This window comes from Erpetoichthys calabaricus, chromosome 1 (genome assembly GCF_900747795.2).
Source record: "Erpetoichthys calabaricus chromosome 1, fErpCal1.3, whole genome shotgun sequence".
Lineage (NCBI taxonomy): Eukaryota > Metazoa > Chordata > Cladistia > Polypteriformes > Polypteridae > Erpetoichthys > Erpetoichthys calabaricus.
In genome coordinates, this window is record NC_041394.2 from 901,232 (window position 1) to 923,986 (window position 22,755).

Consider the following 22,755-nt stretch of genomic DNA (forward strand, 5'->3'; position numbering starts at 1 on the left):
GTTGCTGGAATAAAGGCATAAGAAAAGTAGATAAATATATATTATACACATAGGAACTATTCATTTATTTTCAGTTAAGTCATCTGCAGCAAACCTTTATAAATGAGGGTTTCTCCTTTTTTTCTTCTTCATTGAGGTTTTCTCTTGGAGAGCTTTTTTCATTTCATTGAAAATTAAAGCAGCAGCTGCTAAAATATGTAGCTTTCTTATTAATTTTTCAACATTGTGTAAAATAACTTTATAAAGTAACATAAAAGGTTTAAATACTGGTTATCCTTTTACACTAAAATATTACTAAAGAGATACAAAAAAAGTAAAATGCATATGTTATTTTTCTTTAAGGAGATTAAATATTACTGAAGAAAGAAAAAAAAAACTAAAACGGGGGTTGGGGGGGGGAGCGGGCTTGCTGAATGCACGATAAGGAGAAGTGGACTTTGTGCTGCTTGTCGCTCTGCATGTCAATAAGCCTGTACAACAGCTGTTGTCTCACTGCCTTGTCTTGCATGAACTTAAAATGTTTTATAATAGAGAGATGTTACTCATATCCTTAGTCCGACATCCACATATCATATATGTTAACAAAGTGTGTTTTATAAGTTTACATGTGTTTAAAGCATGTGGGATGGGTATTTTAAGGCTTAAACTATAAAAATGTTTATTTATATGGTCTTTCTATATCGCAGATTTTCACCTATCACTGATGGGTCTAGAATTAACTTCCGCGATAGGCAGGCGATCACTTGTATTTAAAAAACCCGCGATACAGTGAAAGCCTGTTTCAGTCAATAAGTCTTAAAAACAGGTGTAAAGATATTGACAATAAGCTACGCAAACCCACCAAGACATGGAATCGTTTAAATCAAGTATCATTACACCTTCCTTTCTTAATGAGAAGTAAGGCAGTATAAGCTTAGTAATGTTATACATTTCAAATGCTACTTCGATAAACTTTATCACTTCAAACAACTGAAATATCCAGAACATTTCAGGCATACATCCAGCATTCAAACTATGTATAAAAAGCACAACTGTTAAAGGAATTCAGCATTTCTTAATTGAAAATATTCCTTTAATCGTCAACATGTCTCAATGAGTCGTTGTGGTGGTTTTACTTGACGTTTTGATCTTCTGGTTAATTGTGTTTGCAGTTGAGATGTTCTTTCCTGATTTATACTTGTTTTCTCGTTAATATTTGTTTCGCTGGTGTTACTGTTCTGATTAGAGGTTATTGGTCCTTTGATGTCTCGACGGTTTCTTCTTAGAACAGCTCCTATTACGCAATTCCGTCACATACTGGTCTATTGTTTTGCCGCTTTTCTGGAAACATGTAAAAAACTTGTGACGCTCAAACGTCACATTGCGCTTTGGGTTGCAATACGCTTCGAATTTTTCAACTATTTTGTTCAATTTCATATTGTCTCCATCTTCTTCAAACTGAAAATTTGTTATACAACTCTAGCGCCTCTTCGCCAATTACATGTAGAAGCATAGACGCTTTCATTGTTTCACTTTTCCTATCTGCTTCAATCGCAGCAAGATACAACTCGAATCTCTGTTTAAATCTTTTCCAATTTTCAGCTACATTTCCCTTTAACTGGAGATTTGGTGGGGGCTGTGATCCTTCCATATTTTTTTTTTCTCTTTTGCTAGAACGTCTTAGCGCTTTCTGACCACGTTTTCAGGTTACTCACAGACACGTGACTCGTTCAAAAGCTGAACCTCTTCTTCACATTCCTTTTCCAATCCGCCACTTCTGACACCATGTACTGATCTTGTTAGGTTCGTAGTTTAATCAATACACAGGATTGAAAGATATAATAACTTTTTAATAGACAGACTTTAGAGACATTTACTGTACATGTTACTACTCGTTCTTTAGTTCACGCCCATTCTCCTACTTGTATCAGCATTCACAGGCATTACTAATCATTCTGTAAGTATCCCTTAATAGACCTTACTAATCAACTATCATTACAAAATCCAACGTGGTTTGTGCCCTTCAGAATGAAAACAGTTTGCATTTACTTTTTTAATAAAAGGCGAGCTTTTAAGCCTGAGAAATCACCCCGTAAATGCACACGTTTAATTGCACATGTGTTAATATGTATGCTTACACAGTATTAAACCCACCAAGACATGGAATTGTTTAAATCAAGGCGCTGTGCTACCTTCTTCCAGATCGGCCCCAAGGCGTTTCACGTGATTATGTAGGAGGCGTGATGACGCGATACGCAACTCCGCCCCCGTCCATTACAGTATATGGACAAAAAATAGGTTCCAGTTATGACCGTTATGCTTTGAATTTTGAAATGAAACCTGCCTAACTTTTGTAAGTAAGCTGTAAGGAATGAGCCTGCCAAATTTCAGCCTTCCCACGGGAAGTTGGAGAATTAGTGATGAGTCAGTCAGTGAGGGCTTTGCCTTTTATTAGTATAGATATATACATATACAGTTCGTACGGTCTGGAACAGATTAATTGTATTTACATATAATCCTATGGGGGAAATTGCTTCGGTTCACGACCAAATCGGTTTACAACCAGAGTTTTGGAATGAATTATGGTCGTGAACCGAGGTTCCACTGTATTTGTCGTCTCCAATTTATGTCAACACTGCCAGGAGTGGCTGCTGCTCCATCTATTGTGCTGTAGGTCATGTTTACTACCATAAAATACACTTTACCACATTTATGGAGGAGTGTGACTCCTCATTTACAAAAGCTCAGCCGTTCACTGACTTGTACAAACACCTCTCAGAGGCCTGAAATGCACTTTTATGTTTCACTCCACTTCTAAACTGCAGTCACTTCGAAAATGTTACCGAGGGTGTCCTGAAAACTCGAGTTCATTGTTGCACGTCCTCCGTTCAATCGCATTCCTACTTGCAGGTCTCCTCAGAGCAGTCGACAGTAATGATACCAACAAAGACGCACAAATAGTGAAGTATACATAACATACGTGAAATTCACTTACTGACTAATCAGCAACCTCTTATCATGTCGGTAGAAGCGGTCCTTGAATGTGCTGGCGCAAGTGTCAAAGGGCCAGAAGGAAGGAAAGAATGAAGAAAGTGACTCTGCAGAATGGCCCAGTCTTTAAATATCCTGTTGGCCGTTCTAAAGCAGTTGGGTGCCAGTCATATTCTGCGTTGCCTCAACACCCTCTGCAGTGCTTGACGCTCTTGAGTCGAGCAGGTGCCATACCAGGGTGTGATGTGGCCGGTGAGGATAATCTTCACTGTGCACTTGTAGACGTTTGTGAGACCAGCTGCAGAAATATGTGCTGTGTTCAGGGGTTTCAGGAATGGAGGGTGCTGGTGAGCCTTTTGACATGAGCTGAAATGTGTTGTGCCCACTTCAGTTCATCAATGACGGTCAAGCTGGGAAATGTAACACTGCTCACCTTCTTAAACGTTGATGACCGTGTGGTTTGCTTACTGCTTCCTGAAGTCTGTGATTAGCTTCTGAAGGATGCACTTGGATTAGGTTTTACTTTGTAGTCCATAAATATCCGTAACCCCTGCCAAGGTTTGTGTGAATTATTGCAGTTGCTCAGTTCCTTTTCTAGTTTACTCCCATACTGACGTTTAGCCACTTTGTTTTTCTGAATTTGTATCTGCATTCCTTGTATTTTACCAAGTCACCATTTCTAATTCTGTTCTTCTGTGCCTTCATCAAATTCCAGATACCACTGGTGATCCATGGCTTCTTTTTAAGAAATATGCGGGTAGTTTTAGTGGCAGACGCCTGTAAACTCCTAGAGATCTGCTGAGGAGTCTCTGCACGTGTGCCAGTTTACACAGTCAGAGCAGTCCTGCAATTTATCCAGTACTGTGCCACCTTTCTTGCCAGCTCCTCTCATGTCAGTCTCTGCTTGTAAATTGGCATCAGAATTACTAACAGGTGAATGGACCCTTTAAAATGTAGCCACAGTTGTGAATATTAAATGATTTTAACTGTGTAGCTGTAATCATCCACGTCATCTGGGGTGGGTGACATGCTAGTGATGTTTAGGATTAACATTCATGATATTTGCTCTGTTGAAGTCCTCAGTCACAGTAAATAATCCCTCAGGTTGTAAATGCTGGTGTTCTCTGTTATCACAGTGTGTATTTTAGCATTCAGAAGAATGTAAATCTGAAACTGAACAACACTGGAGAACTCCTTTGAGTGAGAATAGAGATGACACTTGATCAGTAAATATTCCAGATCAGGTGAAGAGTTTTTAGAGACCATTTTAACTTTTATGTACCACACTTTGTTCACCTTGAAGCACAACGCTGCCTCCTCCTTTACTTGTACCTGACAGTCCAGTCAGATGCACATGAAAGACAGTAAAGTCCTCTGGCTGCATTGCAGTGTCTGGTGTCTCAGCAGTTAGCCACATTTCAGAGAAACAAAATCCACAACATAGCCTCATGTCTCCCCCAGTAGTCAGTCATCTCCTAATGCCATCCATTTTGTTATCCAGCAAATGCATGTTGGCCAGGAAAAGGCTAAAAGTAGACTCCTTAATCCTTATTCTGATCTTTAAAAGGGATTGTTGCTCATAACTAATGGCTTTTATAATTGACTGCAAAAACAATAAAAATGAAATTTAATCCTAAAAAGGCAAATGTCTACGAAGTCTTGTGCCATGAGAGGAAAAAAAAAACAAGAGAGGGGTCTTGTTACAAAACATGAACATTAGAAACCATTCTGTCCATCAGGCTTGTTTGTTTAGCTAAGAGCTACGCTGCCCCAGTGTCTCTGCCAGGTCCTTCATAAAGTTGTCAAGGTTTCAACTCCATGACCCAGTTGTGTCTTCCAGATTCCCACATCTCTCTGCATAAAGAAGTGTTTCATGGCTTCAGTCCTAAATGCACTCCTCCTTCATTTCCACTGATGTCCTCAAGGACGCAGTTCATTGTTTAGTTGTAAGAATTCTGCTCACTCTGCTTTATCGATGCCTCTGAGCATTTTGAAGACCTGGATGATGTCCCCTTTAGTCGAGAAGACTTCATTCTCTGAGTCTGTCAGAGTAGAACATGTCCTTAAGTCCCATGATGCACCTGGTTGCTCTCCTTTGCACAGCTTCAGCTTATGCTGTGCATGTCTGTCATGTAGCGTGATGACCAGACCTGCTCACAGTACTCCAGCAGCAGTGCATTATATAGCCTGAGCAAAACATCCCTTCATTTATTTTTAACTGTTTTTACTTACGTAACCTAACGTTTTATTTGCCTTTTTAATCACTTCTGTGCATTCCTTAAATAATGAAAATGTGTCTCTATAAACTTCATAGTCCTTTTTAGAGGTTGTTTCCTTTAGGACACCGTCCCCAATCTTGTATTGGTAATTGATGTTACCTTTGGCTGCGAGTGTTGAGTTCACAGGGAGCTCCGTGAAATGAAATGATCTGAAAATGCTTTGCTTCTGTAATCCATTTACTGACCTGCAGCTGCATTTCATGTGTCTTTAATATGAACTGAAACACATTTCCTTTCCTTCAGCAGTTCCTCGGGACCTTTGGCAGACCCAAGCCGTCATTTGGATCAGATGAGTCAATACAAGGTAAGTGACACTGTGCTTAATCCTGAGTGTGTCTGTGCTCTGTAGAGACTTTGGAGTGTAAGAGAACCGTTGATTGTCCAAAATGTGCCACAGTGGACTTGATATCACAGCTGCTAGGACTAGAGGGGCTGGCTGTGGGTGACAGAATTGGGTTAAGAGTGATTTGAAGGCTCATGAGGGTCTGGAGTCTTGTGTTGAATGTTAGACTCACAGTTGCACTAGGCCGGCATCAATGAAATCTCCACATTTACAGCCATATTACTCGAGCCGCACTTGACTAATGTAGGAGCGTTCACCACTTTAAAAGTGCCCACTACAGTGAGCGACCCCTTTGGAATGTCCTGGGTTTCTGTATTAATTGGTGGTAAGATGTCAAGTCACAAGTAGAGACAGAGACACTACGCTTACATTAGTAACATACAAGCAGTTATAATTGTTGATGACTTTATTGAACATACCCAGCAAACAGTGTGATAGGTGAACCCCCTATGGATTTAGCAGCTGGTTGAGCCTCCTTTGGCTTCAGTAACCTCTAATAAGTACTTCCAGTAGCTGTGGATGAAATGCGTACAACGCTCAGGAGGGGAACTGTGGACCATTCTTGTTTACAGAGCTGCTTCAGCTCAGCCATGTTGTTAGGATGTGTGGTGTGAACTACTCTCTTGAGGTCATTCCACAGCATCTTCACTGAGTTACGGTCTGGGGTCTGACTGGGCCACTCCAAAAGGCATTCTGTAGTCAATTTACTTCGGTGTTTAGGGTCATTGTGCTGCTGCATCACTCAAGCTCTCTACTGAACTTCAGCTGGAGGACGGCCACACTGACATAATGCTGTTGGATGCCTTGATAAAGCTGGGATTTACTTTTCCCACCAAAGATGGCAAGCTGTGTAGGCCATGAGTCAGTAAAGCGGCCTTATACCAGGGTTCTGCTTTCACTGTACTTCACCATTGGGGAAATGACTTCATGTTGGTATGTGGAGCCCTTTTCACTTCATACTTACTGCTGTATTTTCTTCTTGAACAATTGAACCTTAGCTTCATCAGTCTACAGAATATTTTTCAAATTGCACTGTGGGTTGTCAAGTGGTGTCTGACAAACTTCAGTTGTACGGTGATTTTTTTTTTTTTTTTTTTTGAAGTAGTGACTTTCACTTTGGTGTCCTACCGTGATCACCATGCCTGTTTAGTGTTTTCTGTACGGGATACTCAAGAACAGAAGCGACTTCCTTCTCTAATGATTCCTCCATCCCTAGGGTTCCTTTTCTCCTCATTGAGGATTCTGAGTTGTGCTTTTTGAGTCATCTTCACTGTGCAGCCACAGTTCTATGTCAGCTCCATTTATCTCATCTTACTGTGGACTGGTGAACATCTTCACTGTTTCAAATTACTTTGTGAGCCCTTCCAGCTTCATGCAAATCAAAACTTCTAGATTTGTGCAAGCTTCATGTCAGCAGACACTTCTTATAAATAGAAACCTCAAAATATTTGGGTCTTTATTTTATTGGTCAACGCAGCTCAAAACCACACCTCCAATGCTTTTTCATTGGCTGGCGTCAATGTTCGCTCACTGACTCAAGTTATCAGCCTAGGTGTCCGCATACTTTTTCCAACCCACATTTTGAATGTTTGAATGATGCATTCAATATGTGCAGAAATCATTAAGATTTAATAAGCTTAATTAATCACAGGGGGAAATTGAGACGCAGCAGCAGAACATTAAAAACAAGAAGCCAGACTCACAGGACAGATAATGTATCCGATTATTCAATCAATTAGTAAATAAAGAAAACTTAGAATACATTGGGAGGAAGCATTGATTAACCTGATAGCAGTTGGGAGAAAAGACCCCCAGAGGTGCTTCTTAGCACACTGTGGTGAAATGAGCCTGTGAATAAAGTGCTCTAAGAGAGTGCCTAATGGAGAGGACGGATGTGACTTTTCATGATTGCATACAATTTTGCCACCATCCTCTTTCCCCCAACAATTTCCAGCTTGTCCAGTGTTCACCTTGTAATGGTCCAGGCTTATCTGTTAAGTCTATTTAGGCGTTGTGCTTCTTTTGAGCTCAGGTTGCTTCTCAATGAGACAGCAGCATGGAACACCACACTGGCTACTATGGACTGGTAGAACATTTCCTGCAGCTTGCTTTACATTTCAAAAGACCTGAGTCTCCGTAGCAAGTCCAGTTTGCTCAGGCCCCTCTTGTACAGAGCCACTGTGTTGTCAGTCCAGTCCAGTCCAGTCCAGTCCAACCTCTGGTACTTTTCGCTTTCCACCACTTCCACATCCTCCTCATGAATGGTGACTGGTCTAACACATCTTCTTGGTACGCCTGAAGTCCACCACCAGCTCTTTTGTCTTGCTGATGTTGTGTTACAAGTTGTTGTCCCTGCACCACAAGACAAAGTCTTCCAAAACCTTCCTGTACTGTCACTTATCTCCATTATTAAGGCATCCGATGACGGACGAGTCATCTGAAAACTTCTGTAGCTGGCAAGCACTGATATTGTGATGGAAATCTGTTGTGTGGAGAGTGAACAGGAAGGGAGATAAGACAGTTCTCTGAGGGGCTCCAGTATGACATACCACCATTCCTGACACACAGCCCCTCAGCTCACAAACTGCTGTCTGCTGGTCAGGTAGTTTGCAGTCCACCAGATTGTGGGGGCATCAAGGTACAAAGCCTTAAGCTTTTCAGTAGATGAGACAGAATGGTGGTAAACAAACTGGAAAAGTCGCAGAAGAAGTTGTACATTATTAGTCAAAGCAGGTTGTGTTGGTTTAGTATTTTGACTTGGATGACGATCAGGTCATATTTTAAGACACATTTGTAGGTAAAGGTATTTATTTCCAAAGGTTTCAGATACTTTTTCTCGCACCAGTGAGAGCAAATGAAGGACCTGTAATTGTAAGTAAGGTCGGTTTTGTATCACAAGCATCAGCTTAAATAAAACCCGGTACCACATGTCAGTTAAAGAAAAGGGAGCATGCAAGTTCAGATTTATTACTTCAAGAAAAGAAAAAACAAAAGAGAAACATCCTGTAAAATTATAATGTTGACAACAATAAGAAGTGGCCTGCACAGTACAGAATGTCAGAGCTTATGACACAGAAGAGCAGCAACAAAAACAGAGCAATACACCATGTCTTATGGCGTCAGTGTGATGTTGGTTTGCCTTGCAGAAAAATCTTCCATTTTATAAATTAGTTAGTTAGTTGAAATGAAATGAATGATGAAATGCCACCCTTTAGTACTGAGATGATGCACTTAGCCCTCGATACAACTCAAATGGACACTCAGGCTTCACAATTGAATATGGCCACAAAATGAAATTTTCATTAAAAATAATGTACTTGTAGCCGCCGAAGCGTAAGGCGAGATCAAGCGCGGGTAAAACGCGTGTCGAAAGAAATCTCTCAATCAAAAAGTTTGTTTTAAAATTATTTTGTGAAATTTAAAAGCAAATAATCCACACAAGAATAAAAGAAAAAATAGTTACACACGTAGAATTAAAGGCAAAAAAAGGAAAAAATGTATCTTCTCTAAACTTAGTTTTTCTTGAGAAACTTTACTTATTTCTGTACTTGATAGTTCTTTACTTCTTCTTCTATATATAAAGATTCTTAGCTTCTCCTTCTGTACACTATAAGTGTAGGGTACAGTATTTAAACAAGCGCTGTTTTCTTAGAGTTGTTTCACACACTCAAAAGGCCCGTAGGCCCTCAGGCACGGTCACGGTTTAAAACCGTATGCCTTCTACACCTTACACATGGCAAGGCTGTCACTAATTGAAAAATAATGTTTACTCAAAGCTGTTAGAAATGGCAAGAATATACCAATACAATTCAACTTATGGGGGTTATAAGAACCTCCCATAGATTATACTTTGTCATCTAGTAAAATATTTATGAATCTTATATAACTAGGAAAATGGCTCTTACACATCCGGCCCCTAATTGTTTATGCTAGGGCAGAAATCAATTACTTTAACATTACGTAATAAGAGCCTTCACTACTTTACTGAACGGAACTTAAACCAAACTTAAGAAACTTAAAACTTATATTCAACTGTAAAAACACAAACACAATTAAAATTAAGCATGCAAAAGGTAAAATGAATCATTTCAGTCATTTGTTGCTTCCTGGTGCAGACACAGTTTGTTCACAGGTCTGCACACAAACTCTTCTGACTGCCCCCTTTACACCTGGCATTGTCTTGATGACTTGACCCTTTATGCAGGTGTTACAGTGTGTAGCATCTTGTAATTACGCTCACAATGTCCAATTTCTTTATGATCTTGTCGCATAATGAGAGTAGCGATATGTGAATTCTTCTGAATGACTGCAGGGTGTTTTGGCTCTTCTGGTACAGCAGATTTGCTGAGTCTTCCTCCAACTCTCAATATTCCTTCTTGCAGGACTGCGTCCAGTTTGTTGATTTTTACGTAAGGCTTTAACCTCCTCAGGGTAAGCTTGTAGTTGACTGAGGCAAACAAGTTTGTCTTCTGCTTTAGACAAGTCATTTAGTGACAGTGGCTTTAGTCTCATTGTTGATTTGTGTTCCTTCATTTGTTCTGTGATTCGTGTCTTTTGTCTTTCTGGGCTGTGTTCAGATTGACTGACTGTATATTGAATTGCCTTTCTCTGTTCTTTCAGACGCAGTAGCACTTCTTTGAACCTAAGGAACCACGCTACTGCTTTCTTTAAATTGAATCATTCTGAGTAGTACTCCACAAGTCTTTTTACTGGTTCGATTTTATCTTCTATGCTTGTAAAATTTACTACACACCTTTTGATTTCCGGATCGTCGTTAGTAGACAGGTCCACTTCATTCGGTCTCTTAGGCCATTTGTGCTCTGGCTGTAGCAGGAAGTTTGGACTTTGTATCCAATTCTTACTTTTGATGACGCTCTCTATTGTTGATCCTCTTGATGCCTGATCTGCAGGATTTTATGAAGATGTGATGTACCTCCATTGCGAGGGTTGTGTGTTCTCTCTTATCACTGCAGTTCTGTTGGCAACAAAAGTTTTGTAGCGTGCACTTTCATTTGTAATGTACCTTAGTACTGTGGTGCTGTCAGTCCAAAAGATTGACTCTTGCAGGGGAATCGTAAGTTCTTGTTTTAACATTTTGTCCATTTTGACTGCTACCACTGCTACTGTAAGTTCTAACCTTGGTATAGTGACAGATTTTAGTGGTGCCACTCTTGATTTCTCTATTAGAAATGAACAATGTCTCTTATGTTCTTTATTAGTCAGGAGGAGGTAGGACACAGTGCCATACCCGTTTTCTGAAGCATCTCCAAAATTATGCATTTGTGCAGTCATTATGTGACCAAATCCAGGCGGTTTAATGCACCTCTTTACATTGTAATCCACATGTAGCTGCAAATCGTCCATCCATTTTTTCCATTGCCGGACATACTTAACCTCCATTTCTTGATCCCACACATATTTCTCTTTACACAGTTCTCTTAAAATAAGCTTAGCAGGCAATATGACTGGTGCTAAGAATCCAAGTGGGTCGTATATTGAACTGACCACTGACAGAATACCACGTCTTGTAGCAGGCTTATCTTACAGCTTTACCTGAAACTGTCAGTCTGTGCGCTCCATTGAACACCTGAGGCTCTCTCAACTGGTAACAAATCATGATTTCAGTCCAAGTCCTTTTGATCTACTGCCCTGTCTTCTTCTGGGATAGACGACAAGACTGACTCTGCTATTACTTATCCATTTTGTAAGATATAATCCTCTCTTTAAGCACAGGACTTGAAGATCTTTGGCCAATGTTATGGCTTGTTCTTCTGTAGCAACTGACTTTAAACAGTCATCAACATAGAAGTTGTGCAGCGCTGTGTTAACTGCTTCCTCTGGCGCTGTGTCTCTGGTATCCTCTGCTGTTCTTCTTAACACTAGAATTACCAGAGCCAATGAAAAAACTTGTAGATCCGCCTCACCTTAAATTGCTTTACACCTCTCCATCAGTGTCTTTTGTCCTGTAAATGTGTTGATAAGCAGCAAGCAGCCTACTATCACATCCCCCACCGCGGCACACAGTTTTCTCAGCTCAAGTCTGTTTACCTGTGTGTCAGTTGCTTGGAGTTGTATAGAGTGAGAAGTCAAGCAAAATGATACCTTTTATAAATACTATATCATTATTTGGAACACATGCATTTCATGTGTGTTCCGTGTCTACAACGATCTATGTAAACACATCGTTAAAACAGAAACGTTTTTCTTGTTTTTGTAATAATTGACAAAATGTAGACATGAAGTTTATAATGTGTGAAACCTAAAGTCCAAATATCAAAGGAACACTTTCACAACAGGTACAAATATAACAGAACAAGTGCGCTTCTATTCAAAAGTATAGTTGTAGAAAACACGCTATAGCTTGCATGTTATTTATTTGGATCACATAAAGACGCGCTATAGCTCACATGTTAATTATTTTGCCAACGCTACACCTTCCAGATCTAAACACTAGCATGGTGTATATGCCCAAAATAAGTCTAACTGCATTCTCGTACCATTGCTTGTGTACTAAAGTGTCAGCAGGTATTTTTCGTGAGATTACACGTGTAATTTGTGAGCATGCCTTTGACGATCAAACAGAGGAAGTTCTGCAGTTCACTTGTGACTTTATGCTGTGGATCTGGCTCTTACATACAAATGACGGTGCATGTGCCCAAAATATTAACATTTATATATTACTTACATAAAAGCCAAATCTAATGTTATTTACCTATTTACCTTGAGTTATTTACTTACATGACAAGGGTTCTACATCAAATCAAGAATGTACTTTTGTCATTGCTGTACTTTGTATATGTACATGGGAAGCTCTGCACTCAAGACTTTACGCTGTAGTAAATAAATAAAGGTAAATAGATAAATCGAATGGTATTTACCTTGAGTTGTTTACTTATATGACGAAGGTTCTACATCGGCTCTTGCTTTTATGTAAGTAACATATAAATGTTAATGTTTTGGGCACATACACCATCCTTTGTATGTAAGAGTCAGATCTGTCATGAGTGCAGAGCTTCCCATGTACATATTTGATCCGATGTAGAATCGTCGGCGTGAGTTGAGTGTACCTCTGTTATAGCATGTCTATGTGAAAACAGCAGTGTCAAAGGGGGGGGGGGGGGGGGGGGGGGGGGGTGGGGCGCGGGGAGTTGGGAATGTGAACGCGGCTGAGAGAATAACAGAATAGAAAAAAACAAAGCTAACCTTTACAAGTATCATAAATTACACCGGCTGTTACCGACTGGAATGAAATGTATGTTTTTATTCTAAAATAGTAAGAATACGAGCAGCTCAGTTCTCAAAACGGACTCGCCCGTGATCAAACCCGCGAAGCTTTGATTACAAGTCAGCAGCTGATACCGTTGCACCACCAAATCTCTCATGCCAATTGCGTGTCAATGTCACAGGTAAAGGCGGGTTGTTTTTCTGCAGTTATATTTTTGAATAAAAGTGCATTTGTTCTGTTATATTTGTACCTTTTGTCAAAGTGTTTCTTTGATATTTGGACTTTAGGCTTCACACATTATAAACTTCATGTCTACATCTTGTCAATTATTACTAAAACATGAAAAACGTTTCTGTTTTAACGATGTGTTTACATAGATCATTGTAGACACGGAACACACACGAAATGCATGTGTTCCAGATACTGATATAGTATTTATAAAAGGTGTCATTTTGCTTGACTTCTCACTCTATACAACTCCAAGCAACTGACACGCAGGTAAACAGTCTTGTGCTGAGAAAACTGTGCCGCAGTGGGGATGTGATAGTCGGCTGCTTGCTGTTTGCTGCTTATCGACACATTTACAGGACAAAAGACGCTGATGGAGAAGGTGGGACGGATCTACGAGTTTTTTTGTAGGCTCTGGTAATTCTAGTGTTAAGTTATGGCTTTGAAGAGCTGAGCCGCACATGGGGTTCAAAGCTGATGTTATCTGTTCATCTAGAAAGTTCACTGGATTGGTGAGATGGGCTCGCCTGCTGTCCTTACATTCAATACTCTGAACTTTGCATTGCCACAGTTAGTGCCAGGCGGTATACCAGTTCATACCGAAAACCGTTTTTTATTCTTGTTATGATATGGATTTTTCTTATACCGCAACACCTGTTTAAATTGTCTAAACAACATTCAGAACGTGGCGTAGCGGGAAACTGTTTAAGGGGAGACCTTTTTCACTGCTACACCGCTAAATAGGCATGCAATGGAGTACATGCAAGCGGTAGTACATGCGCGGTGAAAATGGACAGAGAACATTCCGAAACTGAAGCAGTAGCAGACAATAAAGTTGAACATGATGACATAGAAGAACTTTTGCCGAAAAAAAAAAAGGAGTCACATCTGTTGTCTGGTGATACTTTGGTTTTAAAAGGTCAGATGTGGACCATTATGTTCAAATCTGTGAATACTGTTTCTATACTAACTTACTAACTGCAAGCCAAGTTGTACTTGTTTTATTTTTTTTCAATACAGTGTAATGCACCTGGGTGCTGTGTAATAGCGTGACGACATGTTGACTTTATTCTCAACATTTCTACTTGATTCTCGCCGTTTATGTCAAGATTAAAGTTGACATGTTGACTTTATTCTCGTAATTTGTCATTAAAGTAGAACATCGTAAACTAAACTTCATCGTAAAATGAATATTTAATTTACTAGATTTTCACAAACCCCGTCATAAGTTATGTAGCACATTAAATGCTTTGTGTTAAGTGTTAAATCGGTACGTGGTTCTTAAACTGACTTCTTCTTGTACTGAGGAGGCGCCGCACAAAACAAATTCACTTCATGATATTCCTGCTCCCTGAACATTTAGAATGCTAAGATGAGCACTTGATATCATTTTCATGATGAAATGCTTTAAAGCTTGTATTAATCATGTGGGGGCATGGTGGCGAGGAGGTTGCACTGCTGCCTCGCAGCAAGGGTGTCTCAGGTGTACCCTGCCTTGCATTTGCATGTTTTTCTGGTGGGTTTACTCGGCGTGCTTCAGTTTCCTTTCAAAGTCATGTAGGATGTGGGGTTTTGTTCTGCTATATTGACCCTGCTAGTGTATGTGTTGCTCGTATTCACCCTGCGATGTGCTGGCGTTCAGGATTTGCTCCTGCCTCGTGCACAATGCTTGTTGGGATGGGCGCAATCCTGAATGGATGGCATAATTAAACATGTATAATGAAGATTTTTTTAAAGTTCTGAACACTCCGTGGTCTAAGTTTATAACTAGTTTTAATTTCACAAAGACGTTTATCAAGGGAGCAGCACTACCGCCTCACTACCATGCATGTTTAATACCTGCTTTAATGCATTTCATCCTGAAAATGATATCAAGTATTTATCTTAGCATTCTAAATTTTCAGAGAGCAGGAATATCATGAAGTGAATGGATTCTGTGCGGTGATCGCTGTCTCCTCTTAGTGCGGAAGAAGTTAGTTTAAGAAGCGTAGTGATTAACACCTGGGTCGGGGAACACAACACAAAGCATTAAATGTGGTACAGTTTGAGAAAATCTAGTAAATTAAACATTAATTTTAGAATGAAGTTTAGTTTACAACATTCTACTTTAATTATAAAATAAACTATGAGAATAAAGTGAAAATGTCGACTTTAATCTCGACATTTTTTTTTTTTTTTTCTTCTTCACTGTGGCCCTAGAGTATGTGAATTTCCCTTTGGTATCTATCTATCTATCTATCTATCTATCTATCTATCTATCTATCTATCCATCCATCCATCCATCCATCCATCCATCCATCCATCCATCCATCCATCCATCCATCCATCCATCCATCCATCCATCCATCCATCTATCTAATTCCGTTGCACTATACCACAAATAGCATTGTAAATGCAAGTTACACTTGTATTATTTATGCATATAGCTTAGCTTGAAGTAAGGTCCTTATTAATGCAATTTGCCTTAATGATGGTTCAGTTGGTAAAGATGTCATCACCAAGTTGCACTTGTTTCATTTTATTTTATTTTTATTTGGTGAATACTGTGTAATGCACCTGGGCTTGAAGTCTTGAAGTAATAGTATTATTACTGAAGTTGCACTATTATTCATTTATTGTTATTATTTATTAGTTTAAATATTATGCACTTTAATGATGGTAAAGTTCTTTTAAAAAGTCACTTTAACGTGTCAGTGGACAGAGATTGTTAACATTAACAGAAAGTGGAGTTGGTTTACAAAAAATCTTTACTATTTATTCCTTTTCTAAGACATGTTCAGTGCAATACAACTTTTGACAAACACCTCTGGATATTTTACTAAGTCTAAATGCCTCTATGGATGGTTGAAAATATGTTGTCAAAATTTTAGTTTAAGTTGTTTGCAAATTTGTTCAATAAAAAGGTTCTATATTTTGACTGCATCTGTCATTCAATGTGATTCCTTCTCTTCATTAGTGCCACCCCCTTGAAAACTGTCACTTTATGGGGCCATGCAAACCTGGACTGATACTTGTGTGCACATTAAAATGTTTTTTGTACAATGCTCTTGACAGTGCAATAGGTTATTCTTATCCAGTAATTGCAGTGGAAAATGTGGTTAACATCCACTCATGCATGGGAAAAAAATACAGTTGGAATACTGTGACACCGGGATAATTTTGAAAAATACCGTGATATAGAGTTCTGTCATACCACCCAGCACTAGCCACGGTGCTAGTTGGTCTTGAGGTTTGGAGACTTTAGTACGAAGGTTATCATTACTTTCAAATTGTTGTCCGCTTTGTAAGTCGGGCATAACGTTCGTACATCTGCCAAGAAGGTTCACATAATCGCTCAGACCTTCTCCTTTCTGTAGTTGGTTTCCATAAAGACATTTGAGCTTCATTCTGGCTTTTTGATAACCTTGTAATGGTGACAAGTATTTACAGTTTTTAACAATCTTGTGAGGTGTACCTTTAGTAAACTGTGCCAAAAAGTCAAATTTATCTCGCAGATTCTCTATCGCCTCAGCAATATCTCGGTCAAATGCTCTAATAAAATCCATATATTTCAAGGGATTGCCATCAAATATTGGAATCGTTCTGTATGGCACATGAGGTACTTGAGTCTTGTACTGTTGTCCTTTCAGTTGATCATGATGCTGTTCATAATGCGATTGTTGAAGAAGTGCTGCTGCTTTATTTTGTTGATCATAAAGTGGTTGCTGAGGATTGTTTTTACTTTCATTTTTATACAGAAAGTCACAAATATTCGTATTATGTGGCTTTGCGTTTCTCACATCTGGTTTCTGAGGAACTTTATGGGGATTTGGTTTATCTGTACTTCGATTGCGTCTTTTTAGAGCTCTCAATTTTGCTTCAAATTCTGAGATAGCTGCTTCCAACGCCAATTGATCTCTTTTAGCCTTAACTGTATTTCTTCAAATTCTCTTTTGTCTTTCAGCTGTGTTTGCTCAGCTTCTCTTTTAGCTTTCCACCGTGTTTTCTCAGCTTTCCACTGTGCTTCTTCCATATCTGGAGCCTGATGCTTTTGTTTGGTTCTCTGCTTTAGCCAACAGCACGGTATGTGCTGCCTCTTGAGATCTGATAGCACTGACTGAAGTAGCCGCTGTACTTGTATGACTTTTAGTTTTTGCAGAAACTGTAGGAGAAATATCATCTTTTGTTCTGTAATCCCTGAATTTATTACCGGAAAAGTCAGGTTGCTGGTTGAGGCTTTTATTTTGGCATACTTCCATAATCCAACTCATTGTACATCCTATAAATATATCAAAAGTTTCCATTTTAGCATCTAAATCCTTTTGTAAGATTTTCTGTGCATCTTTGTTACTCTGGAAGGATAAAAGTTTGTTGCTTAACCTTTTATATTCTATTCTCAGATTGAGGATCTGATTTTTGATAATTAGGTCTACTTTTTCATAGTTAAATTCATTGTGTTGTAAATCGCTTACGATTTTCATCAGACGATATAATTGTTTGTATTTGTAATCCATTTCTGATCGAAGATTAGTTGTCACGGAATTGAACGGCTTTCTGTCGTCTTGGAGACGGTCCTTTGTGACGTCACAGTCGTCGTGACTTCCACTCACACCACGCAGATGTTTGTTTGCTGTATGATATTTATACTGGCTCCCAGATTCAGGCGCCATGACGATCCCACAAGGCAATGTACTTAAGCTCCTTTTTAATTTATACAGTCTCACGAGCAGCACTAGCAATTCTCAAATATGTCCTACTCAGATCAAAGACAAAGATTAAAAGTACCTGTCAAGTTTTTTCAAGTGGTCGTTGTTTTCTTTCGTCACAGTTTGGTTTCAGGCATAGAATACGCAGGCTTGCTTTCCTTTTATAATCCAAGGCAGTTTTCAAACTTTCAATCTTAGGCAGGTTTTAAACTTTAGTGTAGCCGCCAAAGCGTAAGGCGAGATCAAGCACGGGTAAAACGCGTGTCGAAAGAAATCTCTCAGTCCAAAAGTTTGTTTTAAAATTATTTAGTGAAAGTTAAAAGCAAATAATCCACACAAGAATAAAAGAAAAAGTAGTTACACACGTAGAATAAATGGCAAAAAAAAGGAAAAATGTATCTTCTCTTAACTTAGCTTTTCTTGAGAAACTTTAGTTATTTCTGTACTTAAGTTCTTGACTACTTCTTCTATACATAAAGATTTTTAGCTTTTCCTTCTGTACACTATAAGCGTACGGTACAGTATTTAAACAAACGCTGTTTTCTTAGAGTTGTTTCACACACTCAAAAGGCCTGTAGGCCCTCAGGCACGGTCACAGTTTAAAACCTTGTGCCCCCCCACACCTTACTCATGGCAAGGCTGTCACTAACTGAAGAATAATATTTACTCAAAGCTGTTAGAAATGGCAAGAATATACCAATACAGTCCTACTTATGGGGGTTATAGGACCCTCCCATAGGTTATGCATTGTCATCTATTAAAGTATTTATGAATCTTGTATAATTAGGAAATGGCTCTTACAGTACTGTATGCTTACTGTTGCTTATTGTTAGCCATTCATAAATCATAACACTGCTAAAGAAATTCACATCAGTGGACAGAGTGGTGGCTCTGAGGCTAAGGATCTGTGCTGGTGTCCAGAAGGCTTCCGGTTCAAATCCCTGTTCTCCTCTGCTGGGCCCTTGAGCATGGCCCTTAACCTGCACTTGCTCCAGGGACACTGTACATTGGCTGACCCTGCACTCTGACCCCAAGGGGTATGTGAAAACAGTCAAATTCCTAATACTGGGTGGTGCAGGGGAACGTGGAAATTTTTTAATTGATGTTCAATGCACAAATAAACACATTTCAAAATACACTTAATGATGAAATGTACAGGATTTGCAATTAATGATAGTAATCAATATTCATTTCAATATTCATTTTGTGTTTTGAAGAAAACATCAGGAAGGTGGTGTCCATTTCTCTTTACACATTCTGACAGCCTGTTGTGGAAATTCTGCATTTGCTCGACGTCGCTCATTAAGAGGAATGCCAGCGATTTCCTTGTCAATCCTCTTTTTTAGTTCAGCAATGGTTGAAGGACGTGTGTGGTACACTTGGCTTTTAAGATGTCCGCACAGAGAACAAATTACAAACAGTGAGATCTGGGGATCTCAGAAGCCATGAAACGTCACTGTTGTGTGAAATGACGCGCCTTCCAAACGATCATCGAGTAGCTGCCATCGATTGTCGGGCAGTACGCGAAGTGGCTCCACCTGGGGACTTCTGTGTTAAGGCTGAACCCGTTTCTTCTAAATTATGCACCCATGTTGTAATCGCAGGAGCAGATGGGACATGATCGTGATGTCCTAACTGGTAATGATGCCAAAATTCCCTTTGTGCAGCAGTCACACTGTCTCCATTCTTATAAAAGGCTTTCACAGCGAACCCTCGATGTTCACCACTGCAGTGCTCCATTCTAACTAATGGCAAGGGGCTCTAAACGAAGTCCAAAACAACTGCCAGTGCCACAGGGTCATCAACACCTAGTTCCAAAATTTCCCATTTCACTGCGCCGCCCTGTACAAGAAATTAAGTTTTGAGCTTAAGTTTTCGTTAGATTTTTTTTCATTAAAATGAAAGTCTTTAATATTAAAATGTTTGCTCTACACTAACATGGCGTGTTCCATATTGAATTACACTGACAAGTGAAACATTTCTCACAACTGAACTGTACACGTAACAATAAAGACTCTGCAAAGCTGTTTTATGAAGTGACTGCAGTGCAAAACCAACCCACTTTAAATTTATCTTGTTGTTTTCTGAGATAACACTAAATGTTGTCACAACGATGGCCGTCCTGCTTGACTGTCTCACTGACCTGTCAGCTGAAGGCCCCGACTGGACCGGTCAAGTCCTTATAATGTGAAAACTGGGAATGCATGAAGCTGAGACCTGAGGCTCCTCTACCTTCACTGTCTCCCCAGCAGCTGAACACTCGCTGGGTACAGATGTGCGATTTCACCAGAATAGAAAGCACTGGACATTGAGAGCCATGCCAGATCCACGACGGTGACGTTCCTCCTCGCTGTAACTCACAAAATGGAGTGAGTGTGTGTCCCAGCCCAGTTGTTGTGCACTGACAGTTTATTTATTCTGAGTGTGATGTCACATAATACGCCATAGAAGGCCATGACACATATTGGTCGTATTTTGCTTTGTAGAATGTAATACACTAAAACTGAGTTTTATGAATGCCACCCACATGTTATCAATAATAATAATAATTATTATTATTTATTTGTCACATACATAGTTATACAGGACAACACGCAGTGAAATGCATCTTTTCGCATACCCCTTGGGGTCAGAGCACAGGGTCAGCCATCGTACAGCTCCCCTGGAGAAATTGAAGGTTAAGGGTCTTGCTCAAGGGCCCAGCATAGTAGCATCTCTTTTGGCAGTGATGGAGATTCGAACTGGCAACCTTTGGGATGCCAGCGCAGATCCTTAGCCTCAGAGACACCACTCCGCTCCAAATATGTCCTTTCAGCTCTAATACATTTATTTGGAGTTTTCTGGCCAAGCATACAACTAGAAATATCACCATATTGAACTTTTGGAAGGTTTTATTGCTTTTCCAGTTCATTTCAATTCATTTCAGGTTTGTAAAGCTCTCTTCTGTGTAGGCACAGTGTTGTGATACATTTTAAGATTGCAAATTACTAAATACATAATTTGTACAAAGATTTGTTTAAATACAGTGCATCTGGAAAGTATTCACAGCGCTTCATCACTTTTTCCACATTTTGTTATGTTACAGCCTTATTCCAAAATGGATTAAATTCATTTTTTTCCTCAGAATTCTACACACAACACCCCATAATGACAACGTGAAAAAAGTTTACTTGAGGTTTTTGCAAATTTATTAAAAATAAAAAAACTGAGAAATCCCATGTCCATAAGTATTCACAGCCTTTGCTCAATACTTTGTTGATGCCCCTTTGGCAGCAATTCCAGCCTCAAGTCTTGTTGAATATGATGCCACATGCTTGGCACACCTATCCTTGGCCAGTTTCGCCCATTCCTCTTTGCAGCACCTCTCAAGCTCCATCAGGTTGGATGGGAAGCGTCGGTGCACAGCCATTTTAAGATCTCTCCAGAGATGTTCAATCGGATTCAAGTCTGTGCTCTGGCTGGGCCACTCAAGGACATTCACAGAGTTGTCCTGAAGCCACTCCTTTGATATCTTGGCTGTGTGCTTAGGGTCGTTGTCCTGCTGAAAGATGAACCGTCGCCCCAGTCTGAGGTCAAGAGCGCTCTGGAGCAGGTTTTCATCCAGGATGTCTCTGTACATTGCTGCAGTCATCTTTCCCTTTATCCTGACTAGTCTCCCAGTTCCTGCCGCTGAAAAACATCCCCACAGCATGATGCTGCCACCACCATGCTTCACTGTAGGGATGGTATTGGCCTGGTGATGAGCAGTGCCTGGTTTCCTCCAAACGTGACGCCTGGCATTCACACCAAAGAGTTCAATCTTTGTCTCATCAGACCAGAGAATTTTCCTTCTCATGGTCTGAGAGTCCTTCAGGTGCCTTTTGGCAAACTCCAGGCGGGCTGCCATGTGCCTTTTACTAAGGAGTGGCTTCCGTCTGGCCACTCTACCATACAGGACTGATTGGTGGATTGCTGCAGAGATGGTTGTCCTTCTGGAAGGTTCTCCTCTCTCCACAGAGGACCACTGGAGCTCTGACAGAGTGACCATCGGGTTCTTGGTCATCTCCCTGACTAAGGCCCTTCTCCCCCGATCGCTCAGTTTAGATGGCTGGTCAGCTCTAGGAAGAGTCCTGGTGGTTTCGAACTTCTTCCACTTATGGATGATGGAGGCCACTGTGCTCATTGGGACCTTCAAAGCAGCAGAAATTTTTCTGTAACCTTCTCCAGATTTGTGCCCTGAGACAATCCTGTCTTGGAGGTCTAAAGACAATTCCTTTGACTTCATGCTTGGTTTGTGCTCTGACATGAACTGTCAACTGTGGGACCTTCTATAGACAGGTGTGTGCCTTTCCAAATCATGTCTAGTCAACTGAATTTACCAGAGGTGGACTCCAATGAAGCTGCAGAAACATCTCAAGGATGGTCAGGGGAAACAGGATGCACCTGAGCTCAATTTGGAGCTTCATGGCAAAGGCTGTGAATACTTATGTACATGTGCTTTCTCAGTTTTTTTATTTTTAATAAATTTTCAAAAACCTCAAGTAAACTTTTTTCACGTTGTTATTATGGGGTGTTGTGTGTAGAATTCTGAGGAAAAAAATGAATTTAATCCATTTTGGAATAAGGCTGTAACATAACAAAATGTGGAGAAAGTGATGAAGCGCTGGGAATACTTTCTGGATGCACTGTATGTAGGAAAACAAAGTAGTTAGAAGCAGATTATTATAAATGGAAAGCAACAGTGTTGAACTAATGGTGAGATAACATCAGAGCAGAGGATAACAAAAACTCAGACAGCAGCATCAATGGGGGAAATAAACCGTCAAGTGTAAAACAGAAAGTCGGACACAGTCAGAGTCCTGCAGACCTCCATCAGGTCCGGTCATTCTATAGTAGAGTCTGAGCTGCCGTCCACTCTGATGACCGAATCTTTCTTTCCATCTGATGATTCCCAAGCTCCTGGTATCTCAGGTTTCTTTTCCCTGTGCAGGAGAACAGCAGGGTGGTGGAGTAGTAGCACCAAGTGCCACACCAAAGGGCCTTGTC

At 40.0% G+C, this 22,755-nt stretch overlaps 1 protein-coding gene across 3 annotated transcripts in view; it reads left to right on the forward strand.

The window, feature by feature from the left end:
• The window catches only part of LOC114644083 (uncharacterized), a 74,926-nt gene that overhangs the window by 43,676 nt on the left and 8,495 nt on the right, over positions 1 to 22,755 (forward strand). For 2 of the 3 annotated variants that reach the window (XM_051935554.1, XM_051935560.1), the window contains exon 14: positions 5,493 to 5,553. In XM_051935554.1, the coding sequence (XP_051791514.1) occupies positions 5,493 to 5,553 (61 nt within the window). The remainder of the gene's footprint in view (positions 1 to 5,492; positions 5,554 to 22,755) is intronic. The other variant, XM_051935565.1, reaches the window with a different exon arrangement.